Consider the following 19,207-nt stretch of genomic DNA (forward strand, 5'->3'; position numbering starts at 1 on the left):
AAAATGTCTATTTAGATATTCTTCCACAATTCATGTCAAGATCTTTAATATATACGGTAGATTTATGAAACTCCAATACAAACCAGATCTCTGATTTCAGGTCTAGACCCGAAATGTCAGTTTTCCTGCTCCTAATGCTACTTGGCCTGCTGTGTTCATCCAGCTCTACACCTTGTTATCTCAGATTCTCCAGCATCTGCAGTTCCTACTATCTCTATTAAACTCAATTATGATTTCTGTAAACATTACATAAAATAAATCACTTTATTGAATGTTAAACATTTCTCACTCTCTCAAAATTCCACCTTACCATATAATTTCTTAATTATTAATGTTAATACAAATTTGCTACTAGTAAGTGTAAGTGTGCCACATGGTCAGCAGAACTGACAATCCTAAATTTGTTGTTAGAATAATTATTTGCATATTCAAGAGTATTTGGCAAATGTTGTCAAATTTCAGCATCATATATAATGCCGGATAATGTGCTTTGAGTCTTGTAAACCTGTGTGAAACGCAGCCGATACAACTCAAATAATGGTAGATCATATCAAAAAGCATATCCTTTTACCTGCAGGTATTAAAACTATCCAATCAGCCCTCACCTTCAAAACACAATATTCCAGCTGTAGTCAGTGTCAAGGTTGACATTTATTACAACTTAACTTTTGTACCTAGATCACTTTACTCAAAATCAAAACTCAGTTGGATGTTTACAGTATCACCTATCAGAAGTGCTCCCTTTAACTAAAACTCACCCAAATTCCTCTAATCTTTCAAAGTAAATTAATTTTTGCCCAAATAAAATGAACCACCTACAATTCCTATCTGCCATTTTATCCATTTCCCTTAATAACTTTCGTTTGTCCTCTGATTTACTATGATTCTACTTTTGTACTCTGTTGAGTCAAATGCTAATCCTCTAAAATATCCTGCATGGGCCTTATTCTTATATAACATATCCATCGTGTGTGTTGTAGGCACCCTACACCTCCTGAAAGTATATCAAGCACAAGTCCTTATTTCTGAAATCTGTACTGTGTCCTCCTAAATTAGTTTTAGTCGAACGTACTTCCGAGATATAGCAGTTGCTCTCTGTTGTGTTTTTATGTCACCCTTGTCTTTTTCCTTTTCATATTTGTCACAATGAATCCCAAAAAGTTTCTGGATGGGGAACAAATCTGAACAAGAGCATGGAAATGGGTTCGATCCCAGGGGGGCCGGGGATGGGGGAGGAGACAGAGGGACGGTGGACTAAAAATCCACCTCCGCCTACTTCTGATAATTCCAGCGTTTAATCTCGAAAATGCGAGAGTTTCACAACTTAAAGAATAACATACCTGGTTAAAGTTAAGCGCTGAGGCCGATGCCCCGCGCCCTTTACGGGCCGGCCTGGATTTCTCCTTTCCTTCTCCTCAATACACGAGCCGGACTCCGGCTCCCGCTGCCCGGGCCGCCATCTTGTCTCCGCTACGTCAGCGGGTCAGAGGTGAATAGACTCTACCACCTCTCTCATTCCTCCCCATATTCCGGGTGTGACTGTATCCACCGCTTGCCCTGGTTGTAGAGAGGTGGCCGCTTAGGTGAAGGTGAGTGAGTGTAGACCCACCGGTTACAGGTTCAGCTCCTCTCAGGCGGAACGCCGACTACTCGAGACCCTGGCCCTCCGTCCCTCCTTCCTCCGGCCTAACCAGACTCGGTGTCCCACCACTTTCCTTACCGTTGTAAAGGTCAGAGTCGGGCCCGCTGTCTCTTAAACCCATCTGCATGCGGGCAATAAGTGAACGTTATATATTTCAAAACTTGTAGCAAGCACACACACAAAAGGTGCGGATAGGGAGGCACTTGAGTGGCTTCAAATCTTTGGATTGGGCAAATAGTCAATGCTGTATTCTTGCAGAAATTCTGGGAAAGACCAGGAGAAGAATTATGCAAATAATTAATGTTTGCATGTAGAAACCCGAGAAAAGAGTTGGGGCGGGGGAGTCACTTGCGTTTGTTTTTTAAAAAAAAGTTACTTATCGGAGTTTAGAAGAATGACAAGTAACCCGATTGAAACGTCGAAGATCCTTAGGGGGCTTGACAGGGTACAAAGAGTACAAGCAGGTTGTTTCCCCTGATGGGAGAGTCCAGGACCAGAGGGCATCATCCCCTGAGTAAGGAGACACCCATTTAAAGTGAGGCAATAGCCTAGTGGTATTATTGTTGGACCATCAATCTACAGACCCAAGTAACGTTCTGGGGATAATAAAATGTGAGGCTGGATGAACACAGCAGGCCAAGCAGCATCTCAGGAGCACAAAAGCTGACGTTTCGGGCCTAGACCCTTCATCAGAGAGGGGGATGGGGGGAGGGAACTGGAATAAATAGGGAGAGAGGGGGAGGCGGACCGAAGATGGAGAGTAAAGAAGATAGGTGGAGAGGGTGTAGGTGGGGAGGTAGGGAGGGGATAGGTCAGTCCAGGGAAGACGGACAGGTCAAGGAGGTGGGATGAGGTTAGTAGGTAGCTGGGGGTGCGGCTTGGGGTGGGAGGAAGGGATGGGTGAGAGGAAGAACCGGTTCGGGAGGCAGAGACAGGTTGGACTGGTTTTGGGATGCAGTGGGTGGGGGGGAAGAGCTGGGCTGGTTGTGTGGTGCAGTGGGGGGAGGGGATGAACTGGGCTGGTTGAGGGATGCAGTGGGGGAAGGGGAGATTTTGAAACTGGTGAAGTCCACATTGATACCATATGGCTGCAGGGTTCCCAGGCGGAATATGAGTTGCTGTTCCTGCAACCTTCGGGTGGCATCATTGTGGCAGTGCAGGAGGCCCATGATGGACATGTCATCAAGAGAATGGGAGGGGGAGTGGAAATGGTTTGCGACTGGGAGGTGCAGTTGTTTGTTGCGAACTGAGCGGAGGTGTTCTGCAAAGCGGTCCCCAAGCCTCCGCTTGGTTTCCCCAATGTAGAGAAAGCCGCACCGGGTACAGTGGATGCAGTATACCACATTGGCAGATGTGCAGGTGAACCTCTGCTTAATGTGGAATGTCATCTTGGGGCCTGGGATGGGGGTGAGGGAGGAGGTGTGGGGACAAGTGTAGCATTTCCTGCGGTTGCAGGGGAAGGTGCCGGGTGTGGTGGGGTTGGAGGGCAGTGTGGAGCGAACAAGGGAGTCACGGAGAGAGTGGTCTCTCCGGAAAGCAGACAGGGGTGGGGATGGAAAAATGTCTTGGGTGGTGGGGTCGAAACAACTGCACCTCCCAGTCGCAAACCATTTCCACTCCCCCTCCCATTCTCTTGATGACATGTCCATCATGGGCCTCCTGCACTGCCACAATGATGCCACCCGAAGGTTGCAGGAACAGCAACTCATATTCCGCCTGGGAACCCTGCAGCCATATGGTATCAATGTGGACTTCACCAGTTTCAAAATCTCCCCTTCCCCCACTGCATCCCTCAACCAGCCCAGTTCATCCCCTCCCCCCACTGCACCACACAACCAGCCCAGCTCTTCCCCCCCACCCACTGCATCCCAAAACCAGTCCAACCTGTCTCTGCCTCCCGAACCGGTTCTTCCTCTCACCCATCCCTTCCTCCCACCCCAAGCCGCACCCCCAGCTACCTACTAACCTCATCCCACCTCCTTGACCTGTCCGTCTTCCCTGGACTGACCTATCCCCTCCCTACCTCCCCACCTACACCCTCTCCACCTATCTTCTTTACTCTCCATCTTCGGTCCGCCTCCCCCTCTCTCCCTATTTATTCCAGTTCCCTCCCCCCATCCCCCTCTCTGATGAAGGGTCTAGGCCCGAAACGTCAGCTTTTGTGCTCCTGAGATGCTGCGTGGCCTGCTGTGTTCATCCAGCCTCACATTTTATTATCTTGGAATCTCCAGCATCTGCAGTTCCCATTATCTCTAACGTTCTGGGGACCTGGGTTTGAATCCTACCATGACAGCTGTTGGAATTGGAATTCAATAAATACCTGGAATTAAGAGGCTAATAATGACTATGAACCCGTTGTTGGAAAAATCCATCTGGTTTACTCATTCCTTTTAGGGGAAGTAACTGCCATCCTTACCTAGTCTGGCCTACATGTGACTCCAGACCAACAGCAATGTGGTTGACTCAGGGCAATTATGGAATAAATGCTGGCCTAGCTAGCCACACCCTCATCCTGTAAATGAATTTTAAAAATTTAAAAAGTGATGGGGATTTTTTTTTCCTCTGGGGATGATGAACCTGGAATTCTCTAACACAGAGCTGTCAAAGCTATGATAATGGGAACTGCAGATGCTGGAGAATCCAAGATAATAAAATGTGAGGCTGGATGAACACAGCAGGCCCAGCAGCATCTCAGGAGCACAAAAGCTGACATTTCGGGCCTAGACCCTTCATCAGAGAGGGGGATGGGGTGAGGATTCTGGAATAAATAGGGAGAGAGGGGGAGGCAGACCGAAGATGGAGAGAAAAGAAGATAAGTGGGGAGATAGGGAGGGGATAGGTCAGTCCAGGGAAGACGGACAGGTCAAGGAGGTGGGATGAGGTTAGTAGGTAGGAGATGGAGGTGCGGCTTGGGGTGGGAGGAAGGGATGGGTGAGAAGAACAACAGGTTAGGGAGGCAGAGACAGGTTGGACTGGTTTTGGGATGCAGTGGGTGGAGGGGAAGAGCTGGTTGTGTGGTGCAGTGGGGGGAGGGGACAAACCGGGCTGGTTTTGGGATGCAGTGGGGGAAGGGGAGATTTTGAAGCTGGTGAAGTCCACATTAATACCATTGGACTGCAGGGTTCCCAAGCGGAATATGAGTTGCTGTTCCTGCAACCTTCGGGTGGCATCATTGTGGCACTGCAGGAGGCCCATGATGGACGTGTCATATAAAGAATGGAAGGGGGAGTGAAAATGGTTTGCGACTGGGAGGTGCAGTTGTTTATTGCGAACCGAGCGGAGGTGTCCTACAAAGTGGTCCCCAAGCCTCCGCTTGGTTTCCCCAATGTAGAGGAAGCCACACCGGGTACAGTGGATGCAGTATACCACATTGGCAGATGTGCAGGTGAACCTCTGTTTAATGTGGAAAGTCATCTTGGGGCCTGGGATGGGGTGAGGGAGGAGGTGTGGGGGCAAGTGTAGCATTTCCTGTGGTTGCAGGGGAATGTGCCGGGTGTGGTGGGGTTGGAGGGCAGTGTGGAGCGAACAAGGGAGTCACGGAGAGAGTGGTCTCTCCAGAAAGCAGACAGGGGTGGGATGGAAAAATGTCTTGGGTGGTGGGGTCGGATTGTAGATGGCGGAAGTGTTGGAAAATGATGCATTGTATCCGGAGGTTGGTGGGGTGGTGTGTGAGAACGAGGGGGATCCTCTTTGGGCGGTTGTGGCGGGGGCAGGGTGTGAGGGATGTGTTACGGAAATGCGGGAGACGCGGTCAAGGGCATTCTTGACCACTGTGGGGGGAAAGTTGTGGTCCTTGAAGAACTTGGACATCTGGGATGTGCGGGAGTGGAATGCCTCATCGTGGGAGCAGATGCGGCGGAGGCGGAGGATTTGGGAATAGGGGATGAAATTTTTGCAGGAGGGTGGGTGGGAGGAGGTGTATTCTAGGTAGCTGTGGGAGTCGGTGGGCTTGAAATGGACATCAGTTACAAGCTGGTTGCCTGAAATGGAGACTGAGAGGTCCAGGAAGGTGAGGGATGTGCTGGAGATGGCCCAGGTGAACTGAAGGTTGGGGTGGAAAGTGTTGGTGAAGTGGATGAACTGTTCGACCTCCTCTGGGTAGCAAGAGGCGGCGCCGATACAGTCATCAATGTAACGGAGGAAGAGGTGGGGTTTGGGGCCTGTGTAGGTGCGGAAGAGGGACTGTTCCACTGTCAAAGCTGTGTTATTAAATAAATTCAGGCCTGAGATAGACATACAGGTTTTTAATCATTAAGGGAATCGAAAGTTGTGAGGATAAAGCAGGAAAGTGAAACTGCGGATTAATGGATCAGCCGTTAACTCATCAAATGGTAGTGTCGACTTCTCCTCCTACATCTTATGGCCACATAGGAATTGAAACTCTCTGCCCTTCCTTGGAAACACTTTCACCTAGCTGGTGTTTATCACCTTGTGTCTAGTATCCCTTTTTCCTTGATTCACCTAACTAATCTGATCTTGACTATTAGCAAAGTTTTGCCTCAACCACCACTCTCAGAAATTTCTCAGTTGTGGAAGTGTTTGTACAGAAGTTTTCCTTGGCTTCTTTTTGCCCTGAGCAATATTGATTCCTTAGCCAAAATCACTAAAAATGAGCACATATATCTTATCTCACTGCTGTTGGCACAGCATTGCTGTATGCACATTGGTTACATTGCCTAGAATTTGACAGTGACTATACTTCAGGATTTGTTTGGCTGTAAAATGCTTTCTGACATTCAAAGACAGTGAAGAGGTCGATATAAATAGTTCTTTCTTCAAATCTCTTGCAATTTATGCCGCCTTTTCTTGATATTAATTGAAGTAGTCAGCACTTATCGCGTAATGAGATCTGGTCTTATGGACGAAGTTGGTCTTTTTTTTCCTCTGTGTGCTTACTTTCTGAATGACAGACTGAGAGAGACTCAGTGCCTCTACCCGAGAAAGCAGGATGAGACGAAAACTAAAGCAGGAGAAACAAATAATTTAATGGGAAGATTGTAACGTTTTCAGAAAGATGGTTTTAATTTCAAACTTTTTGATTATTTAAGCCACTGATGAGATTTTCTATATTCCAATTTTCTCTTTTGATCCCAAGTAGTGAATTTGTGCCATGATATTTTGAATAGGTTTTTAACTATGTTGCAGTTTTACAAGTCAACTTTAATGTTGGAAAATATTTATTGAAGCTAGTCAACTGTTTAGTGCTAAGGCTATTGTGCACAATGCTAACATTCTACTGTTGAAGATACTAATCAGCAGAATATTAGCTGACAGTTATTATGTAATGAATTGACTGTCTAATATGCGATCAGTTGATAATATTATAAACAGAGTATGTAATTAGAATTTTGACAGCAGCGTCAGTCCACTCAGTTGAAATACTTGGCTGCCAAGCCAAAGTTGCTAAAAAAAATTAATAAATGAATCCACAATGTAACAAAAAGCATGTGGTAGTCATTAAAAAAAGTCTTCAGATCAGAGAACCAGCAGTCTTCCTGGAACTCATTTTCCATTGGAACTCATTGCAAGACTGAGTAACTGTTCCTTCAGGTGTTAGTATATTGCCGTCTTGGTGCAGCCTTTTGCACTATTTGTAATTTATAACCACCTTTAGGTGATGGTGTGCAATTCACAAATGTATGCACAGATAGGGCTCATGTCACTTGTATACATGGATTAAAAAATCATAGATATAATTTTTCTCTTAAATTGTCAGAGACAATAAATGGTCAAAATAAATGTGTATTCTTGAGAGAGATAATAGGAACTGCAGATTTTGGAGAATCCAAGTTAACAAAGTGCAGAGCTGGATGAACACAGCAGGCCAAGCGGCATCTTAGGAGCAGAAAAGCTGACGTTTCGGGCCTAGACCGAAATGGGGGAGGGGGAGAGAGTTCTGAAATAAATAGGGAGAGGAGAAGATGGGTGGAGAGCAGATGGACAAGTTAAAGAGGCTGCATGGAGCCAGTAGAGGTGAGTGTAGGTAGGGAGGGGATAGGTCAGTCCGGCGAGAACGGACAAATCGAGGGTGCGGGATGAGGTTAGTAGGTCGGAAATGGAGGTGCGGCTTGAGATGGGAGGAGGGGATAGGTGAGAGGAAGAACAGGTTAGGGAGGCGGGGACGAGCTGGGCTGGTTTTGGGATACACTTAAAGGAGGGGAGATTTTGAAGCTTGTGAAATCCACATTGATACCAGTGGGCTGCAGGGTTCCCAAGCGGAATATGAGTTTCTGTTCCAGCAGCCTTTGGGTGGCATCGTTGTGGCACTGCAGGAGGCCCAGGACGGACATGTCGTCTAAGGAGTGGGAGGGGGTGTTAAAGTGGTTCGTGACTGGGAGGTGCAGTAGCTTAATGCGAACCGAGCAGAGGTATTCTGCGAAGCGGTTGCGAAGCCTCCGCTTGGTTTCCCCAATGAGGAGGCCACACCGGGTACAGTGGATGTAGTATACCACATTGGCAGATGTGCAGGCAAACATCTGCTTGATATGGAAAATTTTGGGGCCTGGGATGAGGTGAGGGAGGAGGTGTGGGGACAGGTGTATACTGCATGGGCCCAAACTATGCCTGCCTCTTTGTAGGGTACGTGGAACAATCCCTCGTCCGTACCTACACTGGCCCTAAACACCACCTCTTCCTTCATTACATTGATGACTGTATCGGCACTGCCTCGTGCTCCCACAAGGAGCTCGAACTGTTCATCCACTTTACCGACACCTTCCACCCCAACTTCGAGTTCACCTGGACTATCTCTAACACCTCCCTCGCTTTCCTGGATCTCTCAGGCAAGCGCCTAGAAACCAATATCCATTTCAAGGCCACCGGCTCCCACAGCTACTTAGAATACACCTCCTCCCACCCACCTTCCTGCAAAACTGCCATCCCCTGTTCCCAATTCCTTCGACTCTGCTGCATCTGCTCCTAGAATGAGGCATTCCACCCCAGTACATCTCAGATGTCATTGTTTTTCAAGGACCTCAACTCACCACCCCATCCCCTACCCCCATGGTCGAGAATGCCCTCGACCGTGTCTCCCGCATTTCCCGCAACACATCCCTCACATCTGGTCCCCCTCGTCCTTGCGTACCACCCCACCGACCTCTGGATCCAATGCTTCATCCTCCAACCCCACCACCAAAGACATTTTTCCATACCCACCCTTGTTTGCTTTCCGGAGGGACCACTCTCTCCATGACTCCCTTGTCTGCTCCACACTCCCCTCCAACCCCACCACACCCAGCACTTTTCCCTGAAGCCACAGGAAGTGCTACACTTGCCCCCACACCTCCTCCCTCACCCCCATCCCAGGCCCCAAGAAGACTTTCCACATCAAGCAGATGTTCACCTGCACCTCCGCCAATGTGGTATACTGCGTCCACTGTACCTGGTGTGGCTGCCTCTACATTGGGTAAACCAAGCAGAGGCTTGGCAGCCGCTTTGCAGAACACCTACGCTCGGTCCGCAATAAACAACTGCACCTCTCAGTCACGAACAATTTCAACTTCCCCTCCCATTACTTAGACGACATGTCCATCCTGGGTCTCCTGCAGTGCCGCAATGATGCAGGAACAGCAACTCATATTCCACTTGGGAACCCTGCAGTCCAACGGTAACAATGTAGATTTCGCAAGCTTCAAAATCTCCCCTCCCCCAAGTATATCCCAAAACCAGCCCAGCTCGTCCCAGCCTCCCTAACCTGTTCTTCCTCTCACCTATCCCCTCCTCCCACCTCAAGCCGCACCCCCCATTTTCCACCTACTATCGTTATCCCGCCCCCACGACGTGTCCATCCTCCCCAGACTGACCTATCCCCTCCCTACCTACACTCTCCTCAACTGGTTTCATCCCCATCTCTTTAAATTGTCTGTCTCCTCTCACCTATCTTCTCCTCTATCCTCCCCCCCGCCCCATTTATTTCAGACCCCTTTCCCCCTCCCCCATTTCTGATGAAGGGTCGAGGCCCGAAACGTCAGCTTTTCTGCTCCTAAGATACTGCTTGGCAAGCTGTGTTCATCCAGCTCTACACTTTGTTATCTCGTGTATTCTTGGTATGTACAGAGCTTATGTAGATATAAGATCCGCATGATATGCAGATAGGAATGCAGCACTGTTTAATCAGGAATTTGGCTTCTGTATTTGAGTTTCCTTTGTTTTTCTTTCCTCAGCATAATGAGTCTCATTAACATTGTACGTGAACATTGGACAAATATCCTTGTTCCTCTGGGATTTGTGTTGGGATGTTATCTTGACAGAAGAAACGACAGCAAGCTTACTGCTTTTAGAAACAAAAGTTTGTTGTATAAACGGTGAGTGAGAGATTTACAGTTTGATTCCATATTTTCTTATTTACAGATTAATTTGTACAGCTGCAAAGCCCTTATTTATTTTAATCCATGACGGGGAGGTGCCAGTGTTGAATCGGGTGGACAAAGTCGGAAGTCAGAAGACGCCAGGTTACAGTCCAATAGGTTTATTTGAAATCGCAAGCTTTTGGAGTACTGCTCCTTCGTCAGGTGAAGTGACGGGAAGCACACATGCGCAGAATTTATAGACAGTGATTTCTCTTGTGCTTCTGTTTTCAAATAAACCTGTTGGGCTGTAACCTGGGTGTCATGTGACTTCTGACTTTATATATTTTAAGACAAATCTCTGTCAATTTTGATGAATATCATTAAATTGGTGATTTAAAATTTTAACAATTTTAAAAATGCACACTTATTTCAAGGCTGAACATTTTCTGGTGTCCATGATTTGCCAACAATGTTTACATTTATATTTAACTTATAAGATAATTCTTCTAATGTCCCTTGAGGGGAAAAGAGATGGGAAAGAGATTGTTTAGACATCAGTCGGATTATCATGTTTAATTCTCTGCCCTATACTTTTAGGGATCCGAAATTTTAGAGCAGGTTCAGAGAAATTATGGTACTCTCCATCATTTAAAGCTATCATACCTGATCAGACATTTCAGTGACTTTTGTCCATGCCATCCCATAAACCTTTATACCATTGATAATTGAAGCTTGTCAAACATTACCTTAAGTATACTCAAAGACTGAACTTTTGCAGTGCTTTGGGGAAGAGAATTCTAACGATTCACCATCCGAGTTTTAAACAAAAATCCCCCTCCTCGTCCTAAATTGCATCTCTCCCCTCCCATTTGCTTTGTTTTTTCTGTTGCCTCTGCTTTCTTAAATAGTGGGGTGACATTTGCAAGCTTCCAGGAATCATTCAAGAATTTGGAATTTTGGAAGATTACCAATGAATTTACTATTTCTTTGGCCCCTTAAGGTGATTCAGATATGAGGGCTGAATGGGTTTTGTTTCTATGAATCTAAGCTGAAACTCTTATCCGTGACATTGTTGCCTTTAGACTTTTATTATTCCAGCATACGCTTGGCCAGCCTCCCATGTTCCACCCTCGAAACTTCAGCTCATTCAAAACTTCAGTGCCAATGTCTTAATTTGCATCAATCCCATTCATCATAAGACTGTAAGAGCTAAAAAACAGCCATTCAGTCCAGAGTCTACTCAGCCATTCAATTAGCTGACAGCCAATCTGATAATCCTCAATTCGACTCTTCTGCCTTTTCCTGATTACTCTTGATTCCCTTACTCATTTAAAAAAAAATCCGTCTAACTCAGCCTTGAATATACTAAATAACCCAGCCTCTACCAGCCCTCTGTGGTAAAGAAAACCACAGATTCACTGAAATAAAAACAAAATACTGCAGATGCTGGAAGTCTAAAATAAGCGCAGAAAGTACTGGAGAAATTCAGCAGGTCTGATTGCGTCTGTGGAGAGAGTTCTGAAGAAGCGTCAAATCGAACACAAAATGTTAACTTTGTTTCTGTCTCTTCAGATGCAGCGTTTCTCCTGCTTTTCTGTGTTTGTTCCATAAATTCACCCATTACCATCTGAGAGGAGAAATTCCTCCTCATCAGTCTTAAATGGGCAACCCCTTGTTTTGAGATTTATGCCCTCTTGTCCAAGACACTCCCACAGGGGGAAACAATCTTTCTGCATCTATCAATTCCTCTAAGAATCTTGTATGTTTTTGATGACATCGCCTCTTGTTCTTCTAAATTGCAATGGGTACGGGCCCAACCTACTCAACCTCTCATAAGACAGTCCCTTCTGGGAAATGCCAAGTAAATTCTGTTTCCAGTGCCAGTACTTGTTCCCTAGATAATGGGCCCAGAACTGTTCAATGCAGATGTGGTCTGACTCGTACCTTGTACAGGTACTGTACTAGTGCAAGACCTCCCAGTTCTACTCCTCATTCCCTTTGAAATGAAGACAGACATTCCATTTGTCTTCCATGTTACTTGCTGAACGTTGTTGCTAAGTGTTTGTGATTGCCACACAAGGATGCCCAAATCCTTCTCTGCTGTAACTTTCTACAGTCTTTCACACCAAAATTATGTTCAGCTTCTCTATTCTTCCTGTTAAAGTTTAAAGTTTTGACAAAGAAGTCTTGTTAAAGTGCATAACCTCATATTTTGCTACACTAGGCTACTTAATACAATGAGAATATAATATATGGTTCCTTATCAAACACTTCTTGGAAATTCAAAAGCGTTCTGATATAATTCTGTTTTCTGACCAAGGTTAATTCCCCAGTAAGCAACTTCTCAATATTAAAATTCTCATTTCTTATATCCCAAATATGTGTTCTTCTAAGTATGGTTCCTTTAGCATTCCTGATTTTAATTTCTCCATCATTTGTGACTGTGCCTACAACAGTCACAGCTTTAAACTCTGGAATTCCCTCTAGAAACGTCTCTGCCTCCCACGTCTCTCTTATCTATTAATATTCTTGAAAGCTACCTGTTTGAGCAAGCTTTTGGTTATGTACCCCAAGTATCATTGTCATATTTTGTTTGATGATACTGTGTAAGGTGCTTCTGAGTTGTTTTATTACATTAAAGGTGCTGTGTAATTGCAACTTCTTGCTTAGTTCTTGTGCTCCAACTTCAGTCGTGAACTCGACCAGAACTACCTGAATAGTTTGTTAAACTTTATAATATTTTGTTCACCCCACATTTTTGAAACTTTACGTGGCTATTTTGGTGTTTTGATGCTCGGTTAGAAAGAGTCTTGTGATATCTTCTACTTTGACTTCTGGAAGATGAATGTCCACACTTGTGTATTTCTGACAATAAAAATTTTTGATTCATAAGTTGCAATGTCTAAGGTGACAACGCCAAATGTGAACTGTGATTAGCTGTGTATTTCCAAGTAACATCATTGCTTCTATATCCCATATTATACTTCTCATGCTAAGTTTTCAAACCAATTCTTTTTTGTTTTATTAAGATATAATTTCCCTTTATTTTGATTCATCAAAGTTATTGCTTGCTTTTATCTGTTTTCTGTTCATAGTCCTCTCTATTTCTTCTGCAGCTATCCATTTTGCTAAAAGCTTTTCTTTTTGTCTATTCATTAACTTTAATTGCCCACCTTCCTAGCTTAAGTGATTCTAGCAACACAAAGCACATGTGTAACAACTACTAATTGTAAACAGTTTTTTGTGGTAACTTTGAGCATCTGACCTTTTACATAAGCAGTGGCAAATGATGAAGAGCAATGCATACAAATTTAAAAAGATCTTGATCAGTTCAATGACTGACACTGTGGCAAATGTAGTTCAATACAAGGAAATGTAAAATTTTAATTTTGACAGTTTACGTATGAATATTAAATGGAAGTGTAGTTGAGGCCTTGAAACAGGAGAGAAATCTTGGGGTTTTAGTGAAAATGTCAAAACAAAGGAAATATAATGTTGGATGGCAAAGATAGGATTATGATGTACAAATCCAGAGAGGCTATTTTCAAACAGTATTCAATTGTCTATATTACTGTATTCTAGCTCAATCATTTCAGGTTTTTCATGTAGTTCTTTGCAGTGAGTGATACTTCTATGATTTTCTCATTTCATTGGAGTTTGGAGGGACTACCATGAGTCATGGATTTGACTTCAAGGGTGTACACGTGCTTATTTGGAAATGGGGACCTTTAGTCTCTTTACCATTTTAAATAACGACTAAAATTAATCAGATATTGGAGGGGGTATGGAGAAAGGATTTTCCTACAATATAAGAGAATGAGGAATTCTGGTGAAAAGTATTTTGCAGCTAATCTAAATGTTTGTAAAATGTATGATAATGCACATGGAAATGATGGAATGAATTGCTAGTAGGCAGCTGCAGCATTTTCTGGAATCAGAATATTCGAGTCAAAAGCTATAAACGAATTTCTGCTTTAATTTAGTAGTGAAGAAACAGATTGTGATAAAGTTGAATATCTATTTAGTAACTTCTGTAGTTATAGATCTTTTTAATCAATCTGGGCAGATATGTTACAACAACATAGTGGAGCATGAGACTTGAACCCAGATATCCTGGCTCAATGGTAAGGACACCACCAGAGTGCCATATGCGCTCCCAAAAAGTTTGATGAGTAGATATTTCAATCAACTTGTTCCGACATGTTATGACACACCTCTAGAGCAGGTTATGACACACCACAAGAATCCTAATTGAAGTTTTGTATATTTTAATTAATCACATTCTCATTCTTTTCAGGGAACTGAAACCAGGAGAAGAAACAACATGGAAGTGAAGACCTCAAAGCAGGACTGTGAAACAAGCAACCATACTGCATAAAAATCAGCCCAAATGCGGTTTTTGTCTTGAATCTTCAATTAGGGATCCGGTGAAAGTTAATTCAAGTAATGCTGTTTTGTTTTAGTACATTTTCACCTATCTCAATCTGCATATCTCTGTGTAACAGAAAACTAATTTAAAGTCCTAAAATTTGCCCAAGATTGTCCCCTTTGTATCACTGGAGTGTAAAGTTTAAAAATGAACAGCAGATAGTTCATTATTTGTTTCATTAACCTGGATATATACAAATGGTATGGCAGACTTAATAAAACTTATTGTATTTATTTTTATTTGAACCTTTTTTCGACATTACAATTTTGAAGTTGTAAAATGTTAAGTGAGGAATGGTAGGACATGGATTTGTGTCGAATGATCATCTTTCCATTCTGTTGCCCTGAGAATTGACAAAGCAAAAATACAAGTGTCATCAATTCCAAGTGATCAACATATTTGAATGAATGATTTAAAGTCACATATGTCTAGGGAGATACAGTGAAAAGTGTTCTGTCACCACAATCTGGTGCCATTTGGAGGTACAGAAGAATAAAAAGTACGAAATAGAATTCATCTTTATCAACCATAGTCCCAAACACAGCTGCAGGACTTCTGCAAGGTCCCTGCTTTGGGCCTACCACAGCCAGTAGCCACCACTCGGTGGGGCTGACACTGCCACAGTCAATGACCTGCTGTTGCCAATAGAGTCTGTGCTCTGGGCCTGCAGCAGCTGACAGCCCACTACTATTTCAGCAGTCCGTACATCAGGTCTATGAGCCAGGAATCAGCATCAACATCAATGTGTAGTGGAGAATGATACTTCATTAGATTATTTCAAATTATGAGCTCTTAATAATCCTACTGAACTTGACTGAGGACTTTGTAAATCTTGGAGTGGAACTGCAGTATTTCAGTGGCTTAATAAGATTGTTGGCAAGTATTCAAACAATTTAATTTGAAATGACAGCAGAAGGTGATTATAATAGCACACAATCAATTTATACATCTGAATTGAGTGCACCCTGGTATGACATCCATGAACTGCTTGTTTCCCACCTTCCTTTTCATCCCCTTCGCAGTGATGTGCCCATCATTGTGAAGAAGGCCATGTTACTCAACAGCAGGCATCTGCTATTTGTGTGGATTGAACATTGACTACCTATAATTTATACAAAACTGGTGGCTTGCCTTTTTATTCCTTTTCTTTTCCACCTTGTGTTTTTGTTGCTTGTTCATTTGAAAGATTATTTCACAGATTACCTGTTAAGTTTCCACAAACCCCAGACTGAAAATCATTGTCCTGAATTAGAAAGTCCAACAAACAGCTGTGTGATAATTACATATTTTGGTTTTATTGATGTTGGTTATGGGATAAATATAGCCAGGATAGTGGGAAAATGTCCCTGCTTTTCATACAAATAAGGAACAATTGTAGACCACTCAACCCTTTGAGCCTGCTATTCTAACCAAAGTTTACACTCTATCCATGTAGCAGTGGAGTGTCAGTCTAGATTTATGTTCATATAACTAGATTTAAATTAAATTGTCTGACTCAGAGGCAAAGTACTACCACTGAATCATGACTTACACCTAAAATCCTGTGTTGTTAATTTCTTAAAAATCATTGTTTTTGGTTCATGTCCGGATGCCAGTAACTAGGCTAACAAGTGGCAAGGAACGTTCATGCCACACAAGTACCATACAATGACCATCCACAGCAAGAGAGAACCTAACCATCGTCCCTTGACATTCAAAGTCCTTCTTATTCAGAGGCTAGGAATCCTGCAGTGAGTAACTCACCTGACTCACATGGCAGAAGTCAGAAATGCAACGGAAAATACTTCCCACTTGTCTGGATAGGTGCAGCTGCAACAATATTGAAGAAGTTTGACGTAATTTGGGGCAAAGCAGCTACTTTACTGGTACCACACCTAAAACATTCACTCCCACTAGTAGCTACAAGGTACACTGCATAAATTCATAAGGCTCTTTAGATAGCACCTTCCAAGCACCCACCTAGCAGATAACATCACCAACTGCAAGTGCCCCTAATTTGGAAATATATTGCTATTCCAATGTCACAGAGTCAAAATTCTGCAACTCCCTTCCTAATGGCATTGTGGATCTACCCAAACAAAATGTACTGGAACCATTCAAAGTGCCTCACTTCCACATTCTCAAGGGCATCTAAGGATAGGCAATAGATGCTGGCCCAACCATCAATGCCCACATCCACTGCAACATAATCTCATGTGCTACTGGCATCCAAAGGGACTGGAAAATGATGCCATGTACAAACAACAAAATTACATACGTGCAAATCCAACCACTGTCCTTCAAATCTGCCCTTGTAATTGTGATCCCAGTCTAATGTGCATTATTCTGGTGACAGCCAAACATCCTAGAAGCCCCAGATCACTGCATCTATAAGATGCTGAAAACCATGATTGGAGATCTTCCAATCTATCTCTCAATGCCACTTGAGAACTATGAACATGTCCCCATCTATAATAAAGGGAGCAGAGATTGAAAGCATCAAGTTCCTAGGAATGACAATAACCAACAACCCGTCCTGAACTTTCCACATAGATGGTCAAGAAGGCGCAACAAAGATTCTTGCTCAGACAGCTTAGGAAATTTAGCATGTCCACAAGGTCCCTCACCAACTTTCACAGATGCGCCACACAAAGCATAATAACAGGTACATTACGGCCTGGTATGGCAAATGCTCTGCCAGGACCACAAGAAACTACAGAAGGTTGTGTGCACAGCCAGACCATCATGGATGCCAACCTTCTATTAATGGACTCCATTTACACTTCTTGCTGCTGTGGAAAGGCTGCCAAGATCAACAAAATGTCTCCCACCCCGGTAATGCTCTCATACAACCTCTTCTGAGCAGAAGATACAGAAGCTTGTGCCCCCCTCCTGAGATGCTGCTTGGCTTGCTGTGTTCATCCAGCTCCACACTTTGTTGCCTTCAAGGCAACAGGGAAGCTACTCCTGAAACTGATCAGCAGATGCAAGGTATTCCGCACGGAAACAGACCCTTCGGTCCAACTTGTCCATGTCGACGATAAGAATTACATTTCTATACTCTCATGCTTCCCCAACTTCTAATCTGTGCTGCCGTAACTGCTGAGAAATTCCAGCAGTTTTTGTGGGTTTTGTTTTTCAGATTTCCAGCATCTGCAATTTATTTGGGATAATGGGAACTGCAGATGTTGTAGAATCCAAGATAATAAAATGTGAGGCTGGATGAACACAGCAGGCCCAGCAGCATCTCAGGGGCACAAAAGCTGACGTTTCGGGCCGAGACCCGATGAAGGGTCTAGGCCCGAAACGTCAGCTTTTGTGCCCCTGAGATGCTGCTGGGCCTGCTGTGTTCATCCAGCCTCACATTTTATTATCTTGGAATCTCCACACACGTACGAACAGGTTCAAGAACGGTTTCTTCCCTGCTATTATTAGACTGATGAATGGACTTTCTAACTTCAAAAAGGTGATCCTCCTGCGCAGTGTAACCTGTATGCCTCATTCTATTTAAGCACCCTAAGTTCTGTATATCCCTGCTTACTATAATCTGCTAGTGCTGCTCACAAACAAAGCTTTTCACTGTACTCAGGTACACGTGACTACAATAAATCAAATAAAATTTCAGACAGAAGACACTAACTGCTTTGTTTCCAATTGTATAGGCACAGGCAGGCAAGCCGATTCCTGAAGCTTAAAAAAATGAAAGAACTGCGGATGCTGTAAATCAGAAACACAAAGTTGCTGGAAAAGTTGAAGGGTCTAGGCCTGAAACGTCAGCTTTTGTCCTCCTGAGATGCTGCTTGGCTTGCTGTGTTCATCCAGCTCCACACTTTGTTGCCTTCAAGGCAGAGATCGACAAATTCTTGATCTCAGAAGGAATCAAGGGCTACGGGGAGAGTGCAGGGAAGTGGTGTTGAAATGCCCATGAGCCATGATTTAAATGGCAGAGTGGATTTGATAGGCCGAATGGCCTTACTTCCACTCCTATGTCTTATGGTCTTATGGTTATGCTGGAAAAGTTCAGCAGGTCTGGCAGCAGCCGTGAAGGAAAAAAAGAGCTAATGTTTCAGGTCTGATGACCCTTCCCCAGAACTGTCCTGAAGCTACTCCTGAAACTGATCAGCAGATGCAAGGTATTCCGCACGGAAACAGACCCTTCGGTCCAACTTGTCCATGTCGACGATAAGAATTACATTTCTATACTCTCATGCTTCCCCAACTTCTAATCTGTGCTGCCGTAACTGCTGAGAAATTCCAGCAGTTTTTGTGGGTTTCGTTTTTCAGATTTCCAGCATCTGCAATTTATTTGGGATAATGGGAACTGCAGATGTTGTAGAATCCAAGATAATAAAATGTGAAGCTGGATGAACACAGCAGGCCCAGCAGCATCTCAGGGGCACAAAAGCTGACGTTTCGGGCCGAGACCCGATGAAGGGGCTAGGCCCGAAACGTCAGCTTTTGTGCCCCTGAAATGCTGCTGGGCCTGCTGTGTTCATCCAGCCTCACATTTTATTATCTTGGAATCTCCAGCATCTGCAGTTCCCATTATCTCCGACAACATTCCTGTCTGGTCCTGCACAATAGGAGGGACAATAGTACATTTCCGCCAGCAACAGGCCGGCGTCAACTGTGATACAGGAAACTCCGGATCGGCATTGATTTCCTAAAATTCCGGACATTTTAGTCGGTTTCTGAAGAGAAGTGACTGCACTCGGTGTAGATCTAAAACCCAGGCCGGCTGTGTCCAAGCCGGGCCTCAGCCTCAGGGACACCCCCGCGTCTCTCGCTGTGTTACGTTGCTAGGGCGACTGTGCGTTTCTATACGCATGCGTATGAGCAGGCCGATGATTGGTTCTCGCTTTGACCCCG

At 44.2% G+C, this 19,207-nt stretch overlaps 2 protein-coding genes across 2 annotated transcripts in view; one reads left to right on the forward strand and one right to left on the reverse strand.

Moving 5' to 3' along the window:
• cpsf2 (cleavage and polyadenylation specific factor 2) overlaps positions 1–1,476 on the reverse strand; it is a 34,130-nt gene extending 32,654 nt beyond the window's left edge. The window contains exon 1 of the mRNA XM_048537506.2: positions 1,341–1,476. The gene's annotated coding sequence lies outside the window, so the exon portion shown is untranslated. The remainder of the gene's footprint in view (positions 1–1,340) is intronic.
• On the forward strand, positions 1,456–14,592 carry LOC125455461 (NADH dehydrogenase [ubiquinone] 1 beta subcomplex subunit 1-like). Its single transcript, XM_048537507.2, has 3 exons — positions 1,456–1,589; positions 9,805–9,945; positions 14,228–14,592. Exons 2-3 carry the CDS (start codon positions 9,809–9,811, stop codon positions 14,262–14,264), a joined length of 174 nt encoding a protein of 57 aa, XP_048393464.1. The 5' UTR covers positions 1,456–1,589; positions 9,805–9,808; the 3' UTR covers positions 14,265–14,592.
• The last annotated feature ends 4,615 nt before the right edge of the window (positions 14,593–19,207 follow it).

The sequence above is a fragment of the Stegostoma tigrinum genome, chromosome 10 (assembly GCF_030684315.1).
Source record: "Stegostoma tigrinum isolate sSteTig4 chromosome 10, sSteTig4.hap1, whole genome shotgun sequence".
In the NCBI taxonomy this organism is placed as follows: domain Eukaryota; kingdom Metazoa; phylum Chordata; class Chondrichthyes; order Orectolobiformes; family Stegostomatidae; genus Stegostoma; species Stegostoma tigrinum.